General features: G+C 46.1%; 1 protein-coding gene across 1 annotated transcript; it reads right to left on the bottom strand.

Moving 5' to 3' along the window:
• Positions 1 to 515: 515 nt before the first annotated feature.
• LOC123079067 (uncharacterized) lies at positions 516 to 21,637 on the bottom strand. Its single transcript, XM_044501741.1, has 6 exons — positions 21,138 to 21,637; positions 17,940 to 18,838; positions 17,281 to 17,729; positions 1,133 to 1,505; positions 631 to 679; positions 516 to 536 (listed from the first exon to the last, which is right to left on the bottom strand). Exons 2-6 carry the CDS (start codon positions 18,701 to 18,703, stop codon positions 516 to 518), a joined length of 1,656 nt encoding a protein of 551 aa, XP_044357676.1. The 5' UTR covers positions 18,704 to 18,838; positions 21,138 to 21,637.
• Between the last annotated feature and the right edge of the window lie 2,214 nt (positions 21,638 to 23,851).

A 23,851-nucleotide genomic window follows, 5' to 3' on the forward strand; every position in this document is an offset into this window, starting at 1 on the left:
AGTTTTTCTGCCTTAGCTTTGTTCAGATGGGCTTCAGACAGGAAAAGCACATCAGGGCGAACCCGCCCTTGGATCCCCAATAACGCTTGAACTGCCGCGGGTTTCCGCATCCCGCGGCAATTCCAACACATAATTTTCATTGTGATCAGTTTGAACGAAACGAACAAGTCGATTGAGCAGACAAATCTTAATCAAGAAACCTACCGTAGTAAAAACGATACGGAGGGACAAAAAACCGATCACAACTCCTTGCAGAACAATGGTGCTGCGCCGGGATAGGACACCGGCTATGCCGGACACACGCCGGGGTGTGAACTTTGCAATCATCTGATTCTTTGAAACAGCCGAGTATACAGACCACAGGAACAGCAAACAGGCTAACTCATCTCTTCTCCTTCCCACGTCAGATAGACACCGGGTAGCCGGCCGCCGACGGCGGTGGCCGCGGTCAGAACCCTAGATCGCTTTTCTGTTTCTCTTCCCTTATTCCCCACAACTTGTGTTTGTGGTACGCCTTAGTACTGCAACTTAACCACCTTAAACACAGAATTGGCAAATGGTTGTACATTACACGGTGGCGCTTCCCGGATTCTGATTTTACCGATACTCACAGAGCAACAGACCATATACCTGCTTAATAACTGTGATGACAATAGTATACTTTATGCTAATTAGGTGGCTGCAACACGAATGGTCAAAATAACCCAAATAGGACCAAATGCAAAACCTTATTACACTAAAAGAACACCAAGACAAATGTATATTGAGTTGATTAGAAGTGGCAACATCATCACATATACTAGATAGCAAAATCACTTTTACTACTAGAAGGAACTATTTGTATTACAAAATATCCCACTAACTTCAGCGGCAAATGTGGTTTTATTTATGTATCGTAACAGTCAAGCAATTTTATAGCGCCAAAGTCCTTAAATAGGTGACGAGTCTGTATCCACATACCAAAGGAAAAAAAACTTGAATAATTCCTACTGAGAATGTAGGTATTTTGATTTATTCAAGCAGCCTGGATCTGGCAATGGTAGTTACTAGCTCCGTTGTGTCCTTACCAAGCTCGAACTTGGTTACCCGGCGAATCACGGTGAACTTCAAGTCGGTCAAGGTTGGTTCTTACCAAGCGGCCATGTGGCGTCTACGACGATTCTTGGCGTTAGAGTCCTTGACTCTCTTGGTGTGCCCACGATGCTTGCGTAAATCGTACTCGTCCATGCAGGTAAAGTTGGATTTCTCTTTACGTTGAGATTTCTGTTCCAACTTTTTTCTATATAGTTTCTCATCTTCAAGTAGAGATTCTAATTCGTTACCAGCAAACTCGCCCATCCAACAAGGCGTGTATGGGAAAGATGAGTCCGTCTCTCCGCATGGTAGTCCATTGACGGGGTCGTAGTCTGCCGGACATGAACTGCCCAAATCCTGGAATTTCGAGTTGTTCCAGTCATAGGCCAGTCCCCTAGCCGATGTCCCTGATGAAATCAAGAAGACAACCTCTTTATAACACTAGTAGAAAAGGGGGAATTTGTCCCGGTTCGTAAGGGCCTTTAGTCCCGGTTCATGAACCGGGACTAATGGTTCGTTACTAATACCTCTCCCCTTTAGTCCCGGTTCTAACATGAACCGGGACAGATGGTCCTCCACGTGGCCGGTGCGCCAAGCCCAGGCAGGGAAGCCTTTGGTCCCAGTTGGTGGCACCAACCGGGACCAAAAGGCATCCACGCGTCAGCATTCCACTGGTTGGGGTTTTTGTTTTTTTTTGAAGGGGGGGGGGGGGGGTTTGGGGGTTTTGGGGGGTTAATTTAGGTGTTTCATATATTGTGTTAGCTAGCTAATTAATTAATAGAGAGAAGTGTCCTCTCTTATGTCCGTGCTTGGTCGACGCTACATACTATACATAGAGAGGCCCTCGACACGCTAGCTAGTAAGAAAATGAAGGGAACCATTAAGTACAGAAGTTCGTCATGCATACTGAGAGAAGTGATCGGTCGACCTCTCCTTCTCCGAGAGATTGGTCGAACAACAAGTTTTCGTATTATCTATCCGACGCTACTGGCTACATACATGTACAATATGTAAGATCTCTTAATTACAATCCCCTAGCAATTGAAATCAACTTCCACATGGTATTCTCCGGCTTTATTGATGACGTGGTCAAGAAAGAATCCCGCCAATTCCTCTTGAATTGCTTTCATGCGATCTGGTTCTAGGAGTTCATTTTGCATCTGCCACGTCTAATTTGAAGAAGGGGGTTAATTAATACATATATATGAATGAAACTCAACAGAAATGATGGTGTAATAAAATGAAATTGTGAATATTATTGCTTACGCACTTCATATTGTCTTTTACAGTAGCCCCGCTTATTTTTCAAAGTCGCGTTGTGGATGAACTTGCACACGTAGTATCCACAGAAATCATTCCCTTGTTTCTGTCACAAGCACTTTACGAGAAATAGAGGTCAATCAAACTGATAATGAAGCATTATAAATGGCATTGATGAAAGTATAGCTATAGAATCAACGGGAGATGCGCGCAACTAGCTAGCCAGTAGTACTTACTTTCGGGTATGTATATCGCAGCTCCTTCGGCAGTCCCGGAGCTTCTGCGGTGAACTGTTTCCAAACCCTACAAGACAAAGAAAATAATTATTATTACTTGAGATATCAGGAAATGAACAAAAAGTTGCCGATATGGTGCGATAATGATCGATTAAACTTACTTGTTGAGCAATTCAGTCATGTCCGCATAGGTTTCGGGATCTTTCCTTCTCGAGTCTAAGACGGTACTTGTCCCCGCTCAAGCTTAATCTCTAGAAGAACATAGTGGAAGCTGCGCACGCATGCATAACTCATCAATTACATTACTATAACCTCGCTCGAGTAATAAGGGAAACCGAATATGCACACGACAGTAACACTCACTCGCCGTTGTAAGGAAAGAGTATGGTATCTTTGTTTTGATTTTTGATCAACGATTGTAGCAAGTTGGCCTCGGCCTCTTCGACGTGCTTTTTAATCTGATTATCATCTATGATATTTGTGTTAATGAACCCAATATCATAGATTTCTTGTTTTCTGCACTCGAGATCTTCAATCTGCATAATATAGTGAGGATAATAGATTATAAATATATGCAATGAAAGAGCCGAGCTATATATAGAGACTTAATGACAGAAATAGTACTTACAGACAGTAGCAAAATACCGTTAATATATCGAGGGCCTTTTGATTGAAGAACGCGAAGAACTCCTCAAATGGAACACACAACAAATCAGTTCCAACGAGGTCGTGCTCCTCTTTAATGTGCAGATACAAACTATTCGTCCCCCCAGACTCTCTGCAGGTTTTCATGTACCAATTATGGAATCTTCGCATCATCGTTGTTAGAGATTTTTCATCTTTGACGAGAGGCTTCCCGTACTCGTATCTGTGTTCGTCCATCTCCATGAAATCAGGAAGTTGATCGTCAGGCAGATAATCTTGTAGATTGCCATAACCAGGCACCATCCCGGAGCATTAGCGACGATGTTGCCGCTAGACACATTGAGCGGGGGGCACGATTGATTTGCTTGTTCACCGAGGTGGGCAACTTTTTTCGCAGCTGCTTGTTCTCTTGACCTTTGATGTCTGACAGTACTTCACGACCACTCCGCTTGGAGATATGTCTGTTCAGTAATGCGGTCATAGTTGGTTCTCGGCGGAGACTTTGCCGATTTCCTCAGGGCATCGAGAGTGCGCTTTGCTTTCACCGGATCTACCTTCTCCTCCGGAGGTGGATGTCTCTTTGCTTTCACCCCTTCAAAGAACTCCTTCACGTGGGTCCGCACGATCGTATCGTTTTCCTCCTCGGTCCTCTCGTACGGTAACTTCTCTAGAGGCTTGAGAGGTGGATTGTATCTGTATTGCCTCCCGCCTCTGGTTGTGCTGCTAGACGCCGGAGCAGACGGAGCGGCTGCGGCGTCTGTCTTCTTTCATGCTTGCTTACGAGGCGGAGGAGAAGGACTACGACACGCCGGAGCATCCGGGGCGGCGGCGGGTCTCTTCCGCCCTTCCTGGCGAGGCGGAGAAGGAGGAGGCTGCTGGCTGCTCGGGCGCACCGGTGCAGGCGGAGAAGGAGGCGGAGTGCTGCCACGCGCCGGAGAAGGAGGCCCAGTGCCCTGATCATCACTTGCCGGAGGAGGAGGCGGTAGAGGAGGCGGAGTGCCCTGAGTCGCCGGAGGAGGAGGAGGAGGCGTAGGTGTCCAGTTTGGAAGGTTGATGAGCTCCTTCCGCCATAGGCATGGAGTCTTCAGAGCAGAACCCAACCTAGTCTCCCCTTCACCGGTAGGGTGGTCAAACTGGAGGTCCTCAAATCCCTCCGTTATTTCATCCACCATCACCCTAGCATATCCTTCTGGAATCGGCCGGCAGTGATAAGTTGCGCCGGGTCCAGTAGGATAAACAGAGCCAACAGCCGCCTTGACCTTCAAATTCATCCATCGCGTCATAATGTGGCAATTTTGAGACTCCAAACGGGATAGCTGGCAGGAGCCGTCAAGACATGCTCTGGCTGAAGCAGCTTGGTGGAAGCCACACCGCTTCTCCGCTGAGATGGTGGGGTAGCTTCGGGGGAAGCTTCGGCAGGTCGTTTGCTGTGATCTGCTGCTTCTTGTTCCTCTAGCCCCATTACCCTTTCGTGCAGCGCCTGCAGTTGGCCCTGCTCCAGTTTCTTCCTCCTCTCGTGGGTTTTGTAACCCCTGCATTCGGAAAACCAACCTTCCACGGAATGGATCCTGGCGTGCCTTGTGTCCGTCCAGGGTGCTCATGATTCCCGAGGGCCATTGTGAGCTCGTCCTTCTCCCTGTCTGGAACGAACGTCCCTCGCTGCGCTGCATTGATATAGTGCCGAAGGTTCTTGACTGGTATTTTCAGTTGCTCGTCCGTCCAATGGCACTTCCCTGATACAGGGTCCAAGGTTCCGCTAGCCCCAAAGAACCAAGTCCGACAACGGTCTCGCTAGTTCATTGTCTCTGGTTCGATCCCTTTTTCAAGCAGATCATTCTCAGCCTTGGACCACTTAGGCCGGGCTTTGAGGTAGCCACCTGATCCCGTGCGATGGTGAAACTGCTTCTTCGCAAAATTTTGCTTGTTTGTCGCCGACATCTTCTTACTCTTTTCCGATGTCTTGTGGGCCACAAATGCGGGCCAGTGATTTTTGATCTTCTCATATTTGCCGATAAATTATGGTGTCTCTTTTTTGTCGACAAATTTGTTCAGCTCTTTCCTCCACCTCCTGAATAGGCTTGCCATCTTCTTAAGAGCACAAGACTTGATTAATTGCTCTTTAACTGGCTTCTCCGGATCCTTCTCTGGCGGTAGGGTGAAATTTGCCTTCAGCTGAGTCCAAAGATCTTCTTTCTGCATATCATTGACATAAGATACCTCAGGGTCTTCCTCCTTAGGCTTATACCATTGCTGGATGCTGATCGGGATCTTGTCCCTAACAAGAACCCTGCACTGAGCAGAAAATGCGTTCTTTGTCCGGATGGGTTCAATCGGTTCGCCGCCGGGCGCGATTTCTATGATCTCAAACCTTTCATCCGAGCTCAACTTTTTCTTCGGGCCTCGTCTCCTTACCGAAGTTGTGCTCGATCCGGAGGGCTAGAAAAAGGAAGAAAGACGAGAGTTAATTAATATGCGTACATATACCAAAACAATGAATGCATCAATTAACTAGTCAGCACAGGCTTAACTAATATATATATACCTGGCCAGACTCGGTTCGGTCAACGGAGCAGTCAGCATGGTCTCCTTCTTGTACCTCCATTGGGTCACCAGAGCCATCATGGATATAGCCCTCTTCTTGTATCGGCATTAATGGGCCGGAGCCATCATGAACATAGCCCTCTTCTTCACCCAGTCCTTCTTGACCATCGGTGTCGTTGAGAAATGACGCAACCACATCACTTCCTTGTGCGATTATGTCCCCCAACATCGCTTCTGTTGCTTCGTCTCGGGAGTGCTCCATAGTTTCTGCAAAGATTTACAACATGTCAATTATTATTCTAACATGGTACATATGGATATATATTAGTGGCAAACGTAGAACTAGCTAGCTAATCACTATAAGGAATCATGTTAGTGGCCTCGATGCTGCTTCTCTAGGGTTTGGGGTGGCCTCGACACAACGCTTCAAGGCTTTAATTTGGGGTGGCCTCGATGACAATGCTCTTTTAACTTGGTAAATTTGGATGGCCTCGAGAGAGTTAATTTGTCGGGTAGGGGCGCGGCGGGAGGGGGTAGAAGACCAACATCGTTTTCTCTCTAGGGTTTGGGTGTCCTCGAGAGTTTTGGTCGAGCGAGAGGGCTGACGGGGGGTGCTGTCGTGGTATAAGTTATCACGGTCGAGAGGGGGTATATATATCGACCACCCCTCATGTCGAAGTTATCTCAAGGGGGTTATATCGACAACGACGCGACATACATATACATGGGAAAATAATGTTATCGGGGAGGGGGTATCGGTACCCCCCTCGTGTTGAAGTTTCTTCTTTCTCCTCTATTCCTTTATTCTTCTTCTCCTCTTCTTTTTCTTCTTCTCCCTCGAGAAAGGAAAATAAGGAAAAGGAAGAAAAAAGGAAGAAGGAAGAAGAAGAATAAGAAAAAAAAGAAGAAAAAAAGAGAGGAGAAGAAGAAAAAATAGAATTTTTTTTTCTGTTTTTTCTTCTTCTCCTCTATTCCTTTCTTCTTCTCCTCTTCTTTTTCTTCCTTTTTCCTCTTCTTATTTATTTCTCCTCTTCTTCCTCTCCTCTTCTTCTCCTTTCTTCCTCTTCTTATTTTCCTTTTTCCTCTCATTCTTTTTTTCTTCTTCTTCTTCCTTCTTCCCCTTTTCTTCCTTTTCCTTATTTTCCTTTCTCCTCTACACTAACCTAAAATGCACTAACCTAAAATACACTAACCTAAAATGCACTAACAACCTAAATAAAAAATTAATACATATATGAAAAAACATATATAAAGAAAATAATGCTATGAACATTATATTCATACATACATAGCCACATCCATTCATCATATATATAGCTACCACATACATATATACATTATATATATGAAAAAATGCAATGAACAAAAAAAACTTATGAACAAAAATACTATGAACTTGTACACATATATACACATACAAACACATATACACAAAAACTGCAAAACAATGCTATGGAAATTGCTATGGAAAATGCAGGGCAGGGGCGGCGGGGCGGCGCGCGGCGGCCGCGCAGGGCAGGGGCGGCGGCGTGTCGGCCGCGCAGGACAGGGGCAGTGCGCGGCGGCCTCGCAGGGCAGGGGCGGTGGCGCGGCGGCCGCGCAGGACAGGGGCGGCGGCGCGGCGGCCGCTCAGGACAGGGGCGGCGCGCCGGCCGCGCAGGGCAGGGGCGATGGTGCGGCGGCCGCGCAGGGGCGTGGGACGGGAGGGGCGCGGGAGCAGGCTATGCTCACAGGGGGCGGCGGTGACGACGAAGGCGAGCAGCCTGACGGCGTCGCTGGCGGCGGCGACGGCAAGGTGAAGCAGGGGCGTTGGACGGCGACGACGACGAGGAGGAGCAGGGGCGTCGGGGGAGAAGTGGGGGATCGATTTGGTCGAAACTGCTAAGTGCTATATATATAGCGAGAGCTTTAGTCCCGGTTGGTGTCACCAACCGGGACTAATGCACCCTTTAGTCCCGGTTGGTGCCACCAACCGGGACCAAAGGCGGCCTTTGGTCCCGGTTGGTGGCACCAACCGGGACTAAAGTGGGGGCATTGGTCCCGGTTCATAGCACCAACCGGGACCAAAGGGTGGCATCGGTTCTGGTTCGTGGCACCAACCGGGACCAATGGTCTTGCATAGCGGCGTGGTGGTGGGAGTTTAGTCCCACCTTGCTAGTTGAGAGCGCCCCGCACCTATTTATAAGCTCCTCTGCCTTTTCCCACTCGAACTCCTCTGAACTGCAGGCCAATGGGCCTAATCTGACACTGCTCTGCCTGTGGGCCTGCTGGGCCTTCTGCGGGCCTGAATCCTGGCCCGTGGTAGGGTTTCTAGTCGTATTCAGGCCGTGGGTACCCAGTAGGAGGCACTTTTTTTTGTTTTTTTGTTTTCTTTACTTATTGTTGCTATTTTTTTCCCAGTTTTTTTGTTTTTTTTTCTGCATTATTTATTTTCTTTTATTTTTTGCTTTATTTTTTAATTCTTTTTGCTTTTAGTTTTAGGAAAATTATAAACTTTCTGTTAGTGCCATTAGTTTTCAAATTTCAAAACACTTTTTTTGTTTTTTTGTTTTCTTTCTTGCTTTATTTATTTTATTTTGTTTCTACTTACAACAAAATACTTATTGTTGCTATTTTTAATTATTTTCCAGTTTTTTTGTTTTGTTTTCTGCATTATTTATTTTGTTTTGTTTTTTGTTTTATGTTTTAATTCTTTTTTGCTTTTAGTTTTAGAAAAACTATAAACTTTCTGTTAGTGCCATTAGTTTTCAAATTTGAAAACATTTTTTTTCTTTGTTGCTTTATTTATTTTCTTTGTTTTTTGCTTTATTTTTAATTATTTTTTCTTTTAGGTCAGCAAAATTATAAACTTTCTGTTAGTGCCATTAGTTTTCAAATTTGAATAGTTAAAATTTGAATTCTTTGAAATTTGTGTGAATCACAAGTTTGTGATTAACTTTACTAAAAAAAATGAACATAGATGCGCCTATAGAGTGTTCTTGGTGAGAACATAGTTGACAAGGAGCGAAACGGGATTAATGGTATTACGAGGGCCGAACCATAAGACATTAAAGCATTTCAAATGAACTCTAAAAAAGTTTAAAGTTGGCATGGTATCATAAATTCACCCACATAGCATGTGCATGTACAAAATGGACAATGGTATCATACTCGTCTGTTACAAAGTTGGCATGGTATCATCATAATAGTTGCGGGAGAAAGTCTTCACTTTTTCTTCGCTTGTGTCATTTGCTTATTGCACCATAACCATGGATAATCTTCATCGTTTATCAGGATGCTGGGATCAGCCTTGACTTTGAAGGGAGGAATTTCATGAAACTTTTCATAATCTTCAGACATGTCTGTCTTGCCCTCCACTCCCACGATGTCCCTTTTTCCTGAAAGAACTATGTGACGCTTTGGCTCATCGTATGATGTATTCGCTTCTTTATCTTTTCTTTTTCTCGGTCTGGTAGACATGTCCTTCACATAAATAACCCGTGCCACATCATTGGCTAGGACGAACGGCTCGTCAGTGTACCCAAGATTTTTCAGATCCACTATTGTCATTCTGTACTGTGGGTCTACCTGTACCCCGCCTCCTGACAGATTGACACATTTGCACTTAAACAAAGGGACCTTAAAATCATGTCCGTATTCAAGTTCCCATATGTCCACTATGTAACCATAATATGTGTCCTTTCCCCTCTCGGTTGTTGCATCAAAGCGGACACCGCTGTTTTGGTTGGTGCTCTTTTGATCTTGGTCAATCATGTAAAATGTATTCCCATTTATTTCGTATCCTTTCCAAATCAATACAGTCAAAGATGGTCCCCTGGACAACAAGTACAGCTCATCACAAACAGTATTGTCACCTCTGAGACGTGTTTCCAACCAACTGCTGAAAGTTCTGATGTGTTCACATGTAATCCAGTCGTCGCACTGCTCCGGGTGTTTGGAGCGCAGACTGTTCTTGTATTCATCGACATAGGGGGTCACCAAGGTAGAGTTCTGTAGAACTGTGTAGTGTGCTTGAGACCAAGAATATCCGTCCCTGCATATTATTGAGTCCCTTCCAAGCATGCCTTTTCCATCCAGTCTCCCCTCATACTGCGATTTAGGAAGACCTATCTTCCTAAGGCCAGGAATGAAGTCAACACAAAACCCGATGACATCCTCTGTTTGATGGCCCATGGAGATGATTCCTTCTGGCCTAGCACGGTTACAGACATATTTCTTTAGGACTCCCATGAACCTCTCAAAGGGGTACATATTGCGTAGAAATACGGGGCCCAGAATGACAATCTCGTCAACTAGATGAACTAGGACGTGCGTCATGATATTGAAGAAGGATGGTGGGAACACCAGCTCGAAACTGACAAGACATTGCACCACATCACTCCTTAGCCTTGGTATGATTTCTGGATCGATCACCTTCTGGGAGATTGCATTGAGGAATGCACATAGCTTCACAATGGCTAATCAGATGTTTTCCGGTAGAAGCCCCCTCAATGCAACCGAAAGCAGTTGCGTCATAATCACGTGGCAGTCATGAGACTTTAGGTTCTGAAACTTTTTCTCTGCCATATTTATTATTCCCTTTATATTCGTCGAGAAGCCAGTCGGGACCTTCATACTAAGCAGACATTCAAAGAAGATTTCCTTCTCTTCTTTGGTAAGAGCATAGCTGGCAGGACCTTCATACTACTTTGGAGGCATGCCGTCTTTTTCGTGCAAACGTTGCAGGTCCTCCCGTGCCTCAGCTGTATCTTTTGTCTTCCCATACACGCCCAAGAAGCCTAGCAGGTTCACGCAAAGGTTCTTCGTCATGTGCATCACGTCGATCAAAGAGCGGACCTCTAGGTCTTTCTAGTAGGGTAGGTCCCAAAATATAGATTTCTTCTTCCACATGGGTGCGTGTCCCCCAGCGTCACTCGGAACAGCTAGTCTGCCAGGACCCTTTCCAAAGATTACGTGTAAATCATTGACCATAGCAAGTACGTGATCACCGGTACGCATGGCGGGCTTCTTCCGGTGATCTGCCTCGCCTTTGAAATGCTTGCCTTTCTTTCGACATTGATGGTTGGTCGGAAGAAATCGACGATGGCCCAGGTACACATTCTTCCTGCAGCTTCCCAGGTATATACTATCGGTGTCAAGTAAACAGTGCGTGCATGCGTGGTATCCCTTGTCTGTCTGTCCTGAAAGGTTACTGAGAGCGGGCAATCGTTGATGGTCATGAACAGCAACACCTTTAGGTCAAATTCCTCCTGTTTGTGCTCATCCCACGTACGTACACCGTTTCCATTCCACAGCTGTAAAAGTTCTTCAACTAATGGCCTTAGGTACACATCAATGTCGTTGCCGGGTTGCTTAGGGCCTTGGATGAGAACTGACATCATAATGAACTTCCGCTTCATGCACATCCAAGGAGGAAGGTTATACATACATAGAGTCACAGGCCAGGTGCTGTGATTTCTGCTCTGCTTCCCGAAAGGATTAATGCCATCCGCGCTTAAAGCAAACCATACGTTCCTTGGGTCACTTGCAAACTCATCCCAGTACTTTCTCTCGATTTTTCTCCACTGCGACCCGTCAGCGGGTGCTCTCAACTTCCCTTCTTTCTTACGGTCCTCACTGTGCCATCACATCAACTTGGCATGCTCTCCGTTTCTGAACAGACGTTTCAACCATGGTATTATAGGAGCATACCACATCACCTTCGCAGGAACCCTCTTCCTGGGGGGCTCACCATCAACATCACCAGGGTCATCTCGTCTGATCTTATACCGTAATGCACCGCATACCGGGCATGCTTTCAGATCCTTGTACGCACCGCGGTAGAGGATGCAGTCATTAGGGCATGCATGTATCTTCTGCACCTCCAATCCTAGAGGGCATATGACCTTCTTTGCTGCGTATGTACTGTCGGGCAATTCATTATCCTTTGGAAGCTTCTTCTTCAATATTTTCAGTAGCTTCTCAAATCCTTTGTCAGGCACAACATTTTCTGCCTTCCACTGCAGCAATTCCAGTACGGTACCGAGCTTTGTGTTGCCATCTTCACAATTGGGGTACAACCCTTTTTTGTGGTCCTCTAACATGCGATCGAACTTCAGCTTCTCCTTTTGACTTTCACATTGCGTCCTTGCATCGACAATGACCCGGCAAAGATCATCATCATCGGGCACATCGTTTGGTTCCTCTTGATCTTCAGCAGCTTCGCCCGTTGCAGCATCATTGTGCACATCGTCTGGTTCCTCTTGATGTTCAGTAGCATCACCGTATTCAGGGGGCACATAGTTGTCATCGTACTCTTCTTCTTCGCCGTCTTCCATCATAACCCCTATTTCTCCGTGCCTCGTCCAAACATTATAGTGTGGCATGAAACCCTTGTAAAGCAGGTGGGTGTGAAGGATTTTCCGGTCAGAGTAAGACTTCATATTCCCACATATAGGGCATGGACAACACATAGAACCATTCTGCTTGTTTGCCTCAGCGACTTCGAGAAAATCATGCATGCCCTTAATGTACTCGGAGGTGTGTCTTGAACCGTACATCCATTGCCGGTTCATCTGGGTGCATTATATGTAATTAAGTGTGTCAAAAATCATTACAGAACATCATGAATAGATAATTAAGTGACCAAATTAATAGAAGTTCATCATCACATTAAAACCAAAGTACATACATAGTTCTCATCTAACAACATAAAGCTCTGCAGAGCATCTAAATTAATTAAACGATACATTGAAACTATGTAAAACATTTCAATGCGAAAACAAATGCGATCATAATCACAACCAATGTAACAACTGATCCAATGGCATAATGATACTAAGCCTCGGTATGAATGGCATATTTTCTAATCTTTCTAATCTTCAAGCGCATTGCATCCATCTTGATCTTGTGATCATCGACGACATCCGCAACATGCAACTCCAATATCATCTTCTCCTCCTTAATTTTTCTATTTTTTTCCTTCAAGAAATTGTTTTCTTCTTCTACTAAATTTAACCTCTCGACAATAGGGTCGGTTGGAATTTCCGGTTCAACAACCTCCTAGATAAATAAAATCTATGTCACGTTGGTCGGCATAATTGTCATAAACAATAAATGAACCAATAGTTATGAAAAGATAATATATACCACATCCGAATCATAGACATGACGAGGGCCGACGGGGGCGGATACCAAAACCATCACACTATATAAGATGCAATAATAAAAGTAAGAAAATTATACAAGTATCTATATAAACATACAAGTAAGAATTTTTTTTCCTTTCGAGAAGTGACTGAAGAATGTATGTGGCAGGATCTTGGATGGTCAGGAACAGAATACACATGGGATAATGGGCAGTCAGGACCTGCAAATGTGAAGGCTCGGATTGATAGAGCTTTTGCTAATCCGGAGCTGCTTAATATGTTTGCTTATGCTCACGTTAGGCACATCAGCACAACAGAGTCTGATCATTGTTTTGTTAAAGTGGACTTACATGAACATGCGGCCGAGGGGCGTTCTAGAGCAAACAAACAGTTTCGTTATGAGGACATGTGGCAGTGTCATGCCGACTATGATCAAGTTGTAAAAGACAATTGGCAAAAGGGGTCCGGTCGACAGGGACTTGGAGTTGTTCTTCAAGCACTTTCTGCAATGCAATCAACTTTGACTGAATGGGGTGCTGCTGAGTTTGGGTGTCTGGCACGTAAAATCCATAAATTGCGATCGAGGCTTGATAAATTGCGTGGCCAATCTATAGGGCGAGGGCCCTCTGTTGAGGAGTTATCAGTTGCAAAACAGCTCAGAGAGGTCCTGCGCCAGGAGGAGATTTTTTTGAACAATGATCGAGAGTGTTGTGGTTGAGGCAGGGAGACCGAAACACAAAATACTTCCAGCTACAAGCGGCTCAACGGAAGAGAATTAATAAAATTGACAATCTTGTGCGAGAGGATGGCACCATATGTCAGACGAAGGAGGAAAATTGTACAGTGGTACAAGAGTTTTTTCAAGACCTTTATACTTCCCAAGGGCACCGACCTATGGATGAACTGACAAATTTAGTCCCTCAGCGGGTGACGGCGGATATGAATGAAATTCTTGATAGGCCATACACAGCGGAGGAGGTGAGAGTGGCGCTGTTTCAGATGGCACCATCGAAGGCCCCGGGGGTGGATGGTTTTACGGCGGGTTTTTTCCAACGGCATTGGAGTTTGATCAAGGATGATATTATTCAGGCTGTGTTGGACTTTCTTCATGGGGGCGAGTTACCAGCGGGAATGAATGACACAACTATCACGCTCATTCCTAAGGTGAGACATCCCCAGCGCATTAATCAATATAGACCGATCTCTCTCTGTCCTGTACTTTACAAAATTGCAGCCAAGTGTATAGCAAACAGATTGAGGATCTTTTTGGATGATATAATAGGAGGAGAACAAAGTGCATTCATACCAGGTCGTTTGATTACGGATAACATCCTTATTGCCTATGAGAGTGTTCATGCAATGAGGAAGAGGAGGAAAGGAAAAAATAGTGTGTGTGCGGTGAAACTAGATATGATGAAAGCATACGACCGTGTTGAATGGAACTACATAGAAACAATGATGGCATGTCTTGGCTTTAGCACGTCCTTTATTCGTCTTATCCTCAAGTGTGTTTCTTCGGTCAGGTTTGCTGTCTGTGTGAATGGGGAGCTTTTACCGTTCTTTTCCCCTTCGAGGGGGTTAAGGCAAGGGGACCCGGCGTCGCCTTATCTGTTCCTGTTATGTGCGGAGGGTTTTACCACTTTGCTCAATAACTTTGGCAGACCGTACGTGGACAAAGGTATAAGGGTGAGTCCGAACTCACCTTGGATCAATCACTTGCTTTTTGCGGACGACGGTCTAATATTCATGCAAGCAAAAGAGCAGAGTGCGCGGCGCTTGAATGATATTCTGAGAATTTACGGATATTGCTTGGGTCAGTGTGTGAACAGAGAAAAGAGTTCCATTTTCTTCAGTCCAAACACCTCTAACACATATCTCCAAGCAATGAAGAGTTTGATGGGCATCGCTGTAGAAGCGTTTAATGAGAGATATCTTGGTCTTCCGACAGTAGTTGACCGCATTACAAGTGGGACGTTTGATCATTTAGGGGAACGAATCAGAAGTAAATTAAATGGCGGATCAGAGAGAATTGTTTCCTGTGCTGCGAGGGAAATTCGTTTGAAGTCAGTCATACAGGCTATACCCACCTTCTCAATGAGCTGTTTTAAACTGACGAAGAAGGTCTGCAAGGGGTTTTCATCTAGTATGGCAAAATATTGGTGGAGTAGTTCTCTCGACCGGCGCTCGCTGCACTGGGTCGATTGGCAAACACTCGCATCACTGAAGGTACAGGGAGGGATGGGTTTTCGGAATCTTGAGATGTTTAACTTAGCTATGCTAGGCAAGCATGGATGGAGAATGATCACAAACCCAGAATCTCTCTGTTGTCGTGTGTTGAAGGGGAAGTATTTCCCTCTCACAGATTTCATGCATGCTACTGTACCAAAGAGCACCTCGGCTACCTGGCGTGCTATTATAGCAGGAAGGGAGGCGCTTAAAGTGGGTTTGATCAGGCGTATTGGGGATGGCTCTTCTGTGTCAATCTGGAATGATAATTGGATCCAAGCGAAGCTCTCCATGAAGCCATCAATGCAGGTTGGAACTGACACATTACACACAGTCTCCGATCTCATTGACAGTGACTCTTGGTTATGGAAGGTGGATATTGTCAGGAGGAATTTTATCGCTCCCGATGCTGATGCTATCTTGAACATACCATTGCGGCAAGGGGGAGGAGAGGACTTCTGGGCATGGGCGTGGGAGAAGATGGGTATCTATACTATAAAATCGGCGTATCGGGCTCTAATGACTCGCAACGAGCACTTAGCTCTAGAGGAAGGGACGACTACGGGTACTTCAGAGACTGAAAAACAGTTATGGACAAGGTTGTGGAAGCTAAAAGTGGTACCTAAAGTGCGTGTGTTCTGGTGGCGAGTTCTACGGGGAATCCTTCCTGTCGAGCGTACATTACAGCACAGACACATAGTCACCACAGCTAGATGCAAAGTCTGCCTAGCTGCAGACGAGGATTTGATGCATGCGCTGGTTAAGTGCACTCATGCAAAGAGGTTTTGGGGGGAAGCAAGAGAGTGGTTGCAAGTGAAACTTCCTGCTCTCCACCCAGAAACATGGATGAAAGATATTCTTTGTGACTCAAGGTTTCAAGAAACTAATAGGGAAAAAATTGTTTCTGTCATGTGGGCGATTTGGACTTCCAGAAATAATATTACACATGATAAGGAAAGTTCAAACCCAGCCCAGTTTCTGAGAATGATCAAGGGGGCTTTGGCGGTGCTAGAACTTCCTATGGAGCGCACCAAAGTCCTTACTGGATACGGATGGAGACCACCTGAGGGAGATGGGATCAAGATCAACACTGATGCAAGTATCTCTACTGAGGAGAGGAAAGGGGGTGCAGGAGGGATCGCTCGGTCTTCGACTGGCTTTCTTGCTGCCTGGAGCAAGCCATATCCGGGAGTGACGGATCCATTGGTAGCAGAAGCTTTGGCTCTGCGTGATGGTGTTCTCTTTGCTCGTCTCCGAGGATTCATGCGAGTGGTTATGGAGGTTGACTGCAAGGAGGTAGTCGATCTGTGGGCTTCTCGCACTTTATCGCGCTCGTCGGTAGCGCCGGTTCTATTGGAGATAGAAGGACTAGCTTTATCTTTTCAGTCTTTTGCTATTCAATTTGTATCACGAAACGCCAATGCTCCAGCCCATCTTTGTGCCAAGTTTGCTTGCACATTAGGGGTTTCGAGCTGTTGGATGGACTCCCCTCCTAGCTTTCTCATGACTAGCGTTATGGCTGATCATGCAGGAGCTAGAGATGATTGAATAAAGTTCTCATTTCCTTGCATTTTTTTCCTTTCAGAAAGAAGATAAGAACAAGAGGCTCACCACGGTGGTGTCGGCGACGAGATCGGCGCGGTCGATCGACGGCGGTGAAGACGGGGACGGGACGTGACGGACCGCCAAACATATTAAGGAAAATGGAGCTTGGAGGTCGAGCTTGGAGAGGAGAAAGCTTAAGTAGTGTGGCTCGGGCATTCCATCGAACACCTCGTGTGCATAGGAGGTAAGCTAGAGCACCACAAAGCTCTCTCCTCGCCGCCAGGAAAAATAGAGCAGTGGGAGTGCTCTGCTCGCGGGCGAGGGGTATATATAGGCAATTAATTGGTCCCGGTTCGTGGCAAGAACCGGGACTAAAGGGCAGCCTTTGGTCCCGGTTCAGGCCACGAACCGGGACCAATGGTGGTGGGCCAGGAGCAAGGCACATTGGTCCCGGCTCGTCCCATCAACCGGGACCAAAAGGTCCAGACGAACCGGGACCAATGGCCCACGTGGTCCGGCCGGCCACCGGGGCTCACGAACCGGGTCCAATGCCCCCATGGGTCCTGGTTCTGAATTGAACCAGGACTAATGGGCTGACCTGGCCTGGACCATTGCCCCTTTTCTACTAGTGTAAGGATGAAACCCAAGGAAATAATAGTTGTCACGGCATCCCCCTTGAATATCATCTTCAATGTCGAGAACGTTATCCTCGTCGGAGTTCCAATCATATTTCCCTTCCACCGATGCTATGTAATTTGCTCTAGGGGAAGCAAACTCAGGGTATTTGGAACTCCATTTACGGTAGTTAACATCCTGCAAGATCCATCGTTTGGCCAGTTGTTGAGCATAGTCCTCACGTTCAAAGCTCTTTCCAAGAAAGATATAATGTTTTAACACCCACTCAATTCGACCGCACGATTCATCGAGGTACCAAAGCCGAAGTTGATTCCAGCCATCAAGTATCGCACAATACACCCCTCTTAGTGATCTCCCCAGATGGTGGTTGGGATAACCTCTCAATTCACAGGCACCTGGTAGCTTGATTACTGTGTACATGAGATTTGACAAGGACATCCTGCAAATATGAACAATCGGATAAACAGCTTAATAATAACATAAGCGGATCATACTGCTAGTAGTATATACTCCCTCCATCCTAAAATAAGTGACTCGATTTTGTACTAACTTTGTATTAAAACTAGTACAAAATTGAGTCACTTATTCTGGAACGGAGGGAGTATTTGCTAACTTAGGATGACCACCGAGGAGCAAGTAGTTACAGTACCTCGCAAGATAGCCATGCTGGCAATGAATGTAGAGCGTGCTTTGCCAGTAGACGGCATGATAACGATGCCGGTTATACCACAAATCTGAATCCATGTTGCCGACGATCCCTGCAGCCTCCCCTTCCCGAAGGAAGGTCGTCTCGTCCCACCGTTGTGTCATCGAAGAGAACACATGCATCACGTATGACGCGGGAGGCCACTCCGGCCCGACCAACGGGTTGTTGTCGTCGTCGTCCGATTCGTTGTCATCCAATTCGCCGGCCACTGGCAGGCGTGGGATCAGAAAGACTTCATAGTGCGTCGACACGGCGGGATCGAACGCGAGGTAGGCGGTCTGATCGAATCCCGACATGTGCGGCCGAGGGCGTTGGGGCAGACGCGCCCACCGACGCGTCGCCGGATTGACGACGTACTCGCGCGGCAGCGCACGGTCCTCGTTCCTCCGTTCGCCGCAAAGCAGGAGCCCGTTGCAATGGTCCGTGACCTGGACGCCCATGCAGGGCAGGAAGTCGAGCCCTCCGCAGATCGCCGGGCCCGTCGAGGGGCGGGAGAAGAACTCCGAGAAGCCATAGCTATGCTGGGTGAAGTTGATGAAGATGCCGCGCACCGAGTGAGAGAGCAGGCTGCCGCGCAGGCGGGCGTCGACGGCGTCGCGCCACGCCTTGCAGACCCTCCGGGCCGCGGCCAGGACGTGCGGCGCGAGGCGCCGGAGGACCTCCGCGAGGGCGTCGTTGGGCAGCACGGCTGGCTCCGGCGCCATCATCGGTCGGCCGATCTCGTTCGCGCGCTCGGTCTGGTTTCCCCGTCGTCCGCGTAGGGCTTGCAAGTTGTTGGCGAATAAGTATTACAATCGGACTGTTGATGTATCGGATTGCTTACCGACCCGGAGTATTGGAGCCTTGGAGATCAAAGCGGAAGTTAGTTGGAAATTGGGATCTGTCTAACCGTAAGATTGCGGATGCTAGGGCCGCCTTTTAATGGGTCTCGTTTTCGCGTTGACAGTAAGGAACCACTGGGACTAGCTAGGGACAGAGGCGTTGAGAGCTCCTACTATGGAGGAATTGACCCGGGCCCACTGGCTGATGCCAGGCTAGGAGTGGAAGGATGGGTCTTCCACTCTTCCTACCATGGTCGGTGCATTGTGATGTTGATGGTTGCCAGTGGCTCAGACATGGATGCCGATGTAGCACCCGGGTTGGTGGTTCGCATGGTGGGTCTCCTGTGGGCACCATGTCGGTGGTAGTGGCTATGCGGCTTGGTCGTCCGGACGGTGAGGCATGTAGCAGTGGGTGGCTCAGGCTCGCTATTTGTCGTCAACAATAGCAACGCCTAGATTCGGATCTGGAGACTTGTAATCGTCACGCTTGTTCCAGGTGCTTCATGATGATATGGGTGAGATGCCGAGCGAAAGTTTTGTGTTGTGACGCCGACAACGGCAACACACGCGGGTGCTTCTGTATTCTCAAAGACGTCGTCGTGGTTCTCCTCTTCGTGTCAAGGTTCCGGTTTCCGGGTAAAAACCCTTCTCCGTTTTGGGCTCGGTTGGGACAACACTTACCGTCGTTACCAGGGCCGGCCTGGGGGGGGGGGGGGGGCTGCCCCGGGCCCCCGAAATCCAGGGGGGCCATCCAGATACGCATCCCATGGCCCTAGTCAGGACGTCGGTACATAGAAATGCTATCCATGCAAATCGTTATGCTCATAACAAAAAACAACACGTAGATAGGCCATGATTCTAGGAGATCGTTGTTTCCTTCTGATCGTTAAGGGCATGTACAATGGTCGATAAGATAGTCTTATCTTAAATCTTGCATGTAATTTGGAGATGACAAAAAAACATGTCTACAATGGGTCATCTCTTAGCCTTATCTTCAATAACTAGTTATTTTTAAAAATATGGTGAGACATATTATGCTAAGAGATCATCTCTTGCCTTCTGTTAATTAAGAGAAGACAAGCCTTCTCTTATGATTTCTCTCTCCTCTACCTCATCATTTATGCTATGTGGCATTGCTAAGATAAAACCATTGTACATTGCCCTAATTGCGATCTTTTATTATAACAAAGATCTCTACCATCCCTAGTTTCCTATTTAGCTTTTTCATTGGAGCCCATCACTTCGATCTCACGAATTCGTGAACCGCGAGCGCCGCCGCTGCTGACAAACTCCTTGACTCCCGTCTCCAGGTGCTAAACTCACTCACGCATGGCTAGAAGACATCTTCAAGCGTCTCCCATCAGAGGATAATCCACCCCCCACTGCGTCATCATCCAGCGCCGGTTCATCCATCGACCTACGTCAATCCAAGGTATGCCATGTTACCATTCCGAAATTCAGCCACTTCCGAAGTATACATGATCGTCGTCGTACAAGAAAACTCAACAACTTCTATTACAAATAATTTGTTGGACCAATCATGAATGATTAGCTTCTAGTTTATAGTATCATGGTATATATTAATTTTGAAGACGAAGGCTTCTTAGATTTGATTGAAATATTTATGTAGTACGAATTATTGCAGGACATTGGTGACCACTTATCTTCGTTTGAGTTTAGAACTCTCATGGATTGTCTTATATGATTGCATCTGCATTCACACACATCAATGCAAATTCAAGATCTTTGGATTCCTACGAAATTAAGAAAATCATGGTATGTATCATATATTTCCTAATTTTTTTGTGCATTTTTCAGAATCAATCCTTCCAAAAAGCTTTGTTTTTTAAACTGGCCTACAAATTAAACACGGAGAAATGATTGTATAGGTTTATGCGCGCAAAGCATGCATCTCCGGTTAGTATTAAGGGCCCCTAAATTTTAGTTTCGCCCCGGGTCCCCAAAATCTCAAGACCGGCCCTGGTCGTTACCTTTCGCGAGGGCGTTGTCGTGTTGTCGTGGAGGCTTAGGCATCGTCCTAAGGCATCTTGTGGAGCTGTATTTGTTAGGTCGCCTTGTGTTTTCTTCGCCTTGTGGAATTGTATAGTTTGGATGTGTGCGCTTTATTTATAAAGCGCGACGAGAGCCCTATTCGGGAGATGCATACAACATGTCATATGTGGGTTCTTAAAAATAGATTGATTTGAAAATTTCTCACGGCGTGGTTACAGTATGCGCGTTCCTAATTAAGGGTCCGGCGCTTTTTTTAACAATGTACATAATGACCCCCGTTGCTTTCCAGCTGTGGATACGTACGTACCTGTGATGCCGATCAGAGGGCTCTGCATGCACCGCCGGCCGGATGCATCGATCCCAACAAACAAATACTGCATCGACCTTAACCAGACCGGCCAAACCCTAGAAAATATCCAAGTATAGATCGATCGATTGATTGAGGGCACACGAAGCAAATGGCCGACGGCGATCTGGAGCTGGTAGTGCCGGAGGCCGACGACCGTAGCAGATGGGCAGTAACGTTCCTTGTGGGCTGCGTCGGCGTCTTGGTTCTTTACATCGCCACCTCCTCTCCAACGACCGATGATGGCCTCCTCATGACGCTCCTCTCGCTTCTGCCCGTCTTCCTCGGCGCCGGTCTTTGCGGTCTTTCATGTATTTTCCTTATGGACAGGTATATGGTTGGTCTTATTCCGGAGGGTGAACTAAGGCTAGTTGATAGACTTTTGTTGCTCTAGTAATTAATTCAGAATGATCGATTCTGTCAACCACATGGAGCCTGTGGTGAACCTCCTCAACCTCAATATTTGCCGGCTAAATCTCTTGGAAAGAGAAGGTGCATGTGTGTACATTCATAGCCGTGAGTGTCTGAGTTTGTATATCCATCGAGATATTCATTTATCTAGCTGTGAGTAATCGTGCATTTCTCAACGAATGTCACATAGATCCTTCTATCTGCATCACTACAGGAACTTTAAATTACGGAAATGTTAACGCCCACACGTGTGGGCGTTTGCACATCGCCCACACGCCTCCATCACCACTCATTTTGCCACGTATGAATAGATGACATCAGCAGAATTTTTTTTTGGTTTTCGGCTTAAAAATGTTGTATCTTCTAAATAGAAAAGCGAACTAAAAATCCGTTTTCACCATTAAATCCGTCTCGACGAGATCTTCAAAACTAGACCCCATGTTGATATGTTTCGACGATTTTTTTTGCCAGAAGTTGCCACGATGTTTACACTGTAGTTGCCATAGGGCTTAAACTAAAGTTGCCATGTGGCAATTTTAGTATTTTGATGATGGCAACTCCAGTACTTTGACCATGAAAATTATTTTTTGTATGAACCATAGCAATTTTATCGTGCATGTATCATGGCAATTTTAGTTTATGGTTCGTGGCAAGTCTAGTTTCTTAATTCCCCGTTTTATAAATGTCAAAATTTACTTTTAAATGTAGAAGAAAATAGCTGAAACATATCATGGCAATTTCAGTGTAAACATCATGACAATTCATATGCAATAGACATGGCAACTTTTAATCCAAAAAAAATTTCATCAAAACATATCAACATGGGATCTAGTTTCGAAGATCTGATCGCGAGGGATTTAATGGTGAAAACGGATTTTCAATCGGATTTTTCGTTTAAGAGATAAAACATTTTAAAACTGAAAATCCAAAAAGATTCCTGCATGCATGCATGCGATGACGTGGCAACCTGTTTACGTTAGAGACGTGTTGTGCGTCTCCCTTCCTGCCACACGTGTGGCAGCTAGCGCGACCCTTAAATTAAGCCGGCGGACAAAAGTTGTCCTGGTTTAGGGGGTCCTCGGGTGTCCGGACTATTCAATATGGGCCGGACTGATGGGCCGTGAAGATAAAGCAAAAGACTATCCCCCGTGTCCGGGTAGGACTCCCATACACGTGGACGGCAAGATTGGTGTCCGGATGAACTCTTTCCTTCCTTTGCAAACCGACTCTGTACAACCCTAGGCCTCTATGGTGTGTATATAAACCGGAGGTTTAGTCCGTATAAATCATCATCAGAATATTCATATGCTAGACTGCTAGGGTTTAGCCATTACAATCTCGTGCTAGATCAGCTCTTGTAACCCCTATACTCATTGAATATAATCAAGCAGGACGAAGGGTTTTAGCTCCTTTAAGAGGGCCCAAACCTGGGTAAACATCGTGTCCCTATTGTCCCTTGTTACCGTCGATCCTCAGACACACAGTTCGGGACCCCCTACCTGAGATCTGCCGGTTTTGACACCGATAGCCACCATCGGCATACAACTATCGTCAATGATTCGGTCGGTGTTGAACTGTCAGGCCATCTATAACAACAGTTTTAGATTGGTTGTCAGCATAGATCCCCGTCGGCAAAAAAGACGGCATGCCCACCTAACGACGTCGTAGCCATGTGTCACCAGTCAGAAGGTGCCACATGGCACCTTTATGCCAACGGCTTTGCCGTTGGCATAGCTCAAAACTATGTCATCGGCATAGGTTCCACGTGGTGGCTCCTGGGAGCTCAAGACACTATCTATGCTGACGGCTTTGCCGCAGGCATAGGTTTGTCCAATTGTTTTTCTTTGTTTTGGTTCTGCCCTGCAAATTTGCGTATATAACAACAACTCACATATATAACAACAACACGTATATGGCATCATCATATCACATAGCAGCAAGTCATCAACATTATCATAATCTAAACAACCACATATACAACATCATCGTCATCTAAATCAAGTCATCATCATCTAAACAAGTATATAACATCATAAACATAACACCAAGTCATCAACATCATCAAAACCAACTATAAAACATCATTGTCATCATAGCATATACAAATCACATCATAGCATCATCGTCGTCATAGCTGTCGGCCTTTAAGCACCGCCAACCCCTGAAGTCCACCAAAAAGAGCATCATCACTACAAAATGAAGGATAACTATTTAGCATTGGCAATTAGTCTAGTTCTAAGTTTGAAGTTTGGCAAATGTTCTAA

The sequence above is a fragment of the Triticum aestivum genome, chromosome 1B, assembly GCF_018294505.1.
Source record: "Triticum aestivum cultivar Chinese Spring chromosome 1B, IWGSC CS RefSeq v2.1, whole genome shotgun sequence".
NCBI classification, from domain to species: domain Eukaryota; kingdom Viridiplantae; phylum Streptophyta; class Magnoliopsida; order Poales; family Poaceae; genus Triticum; species Triticum aestivum.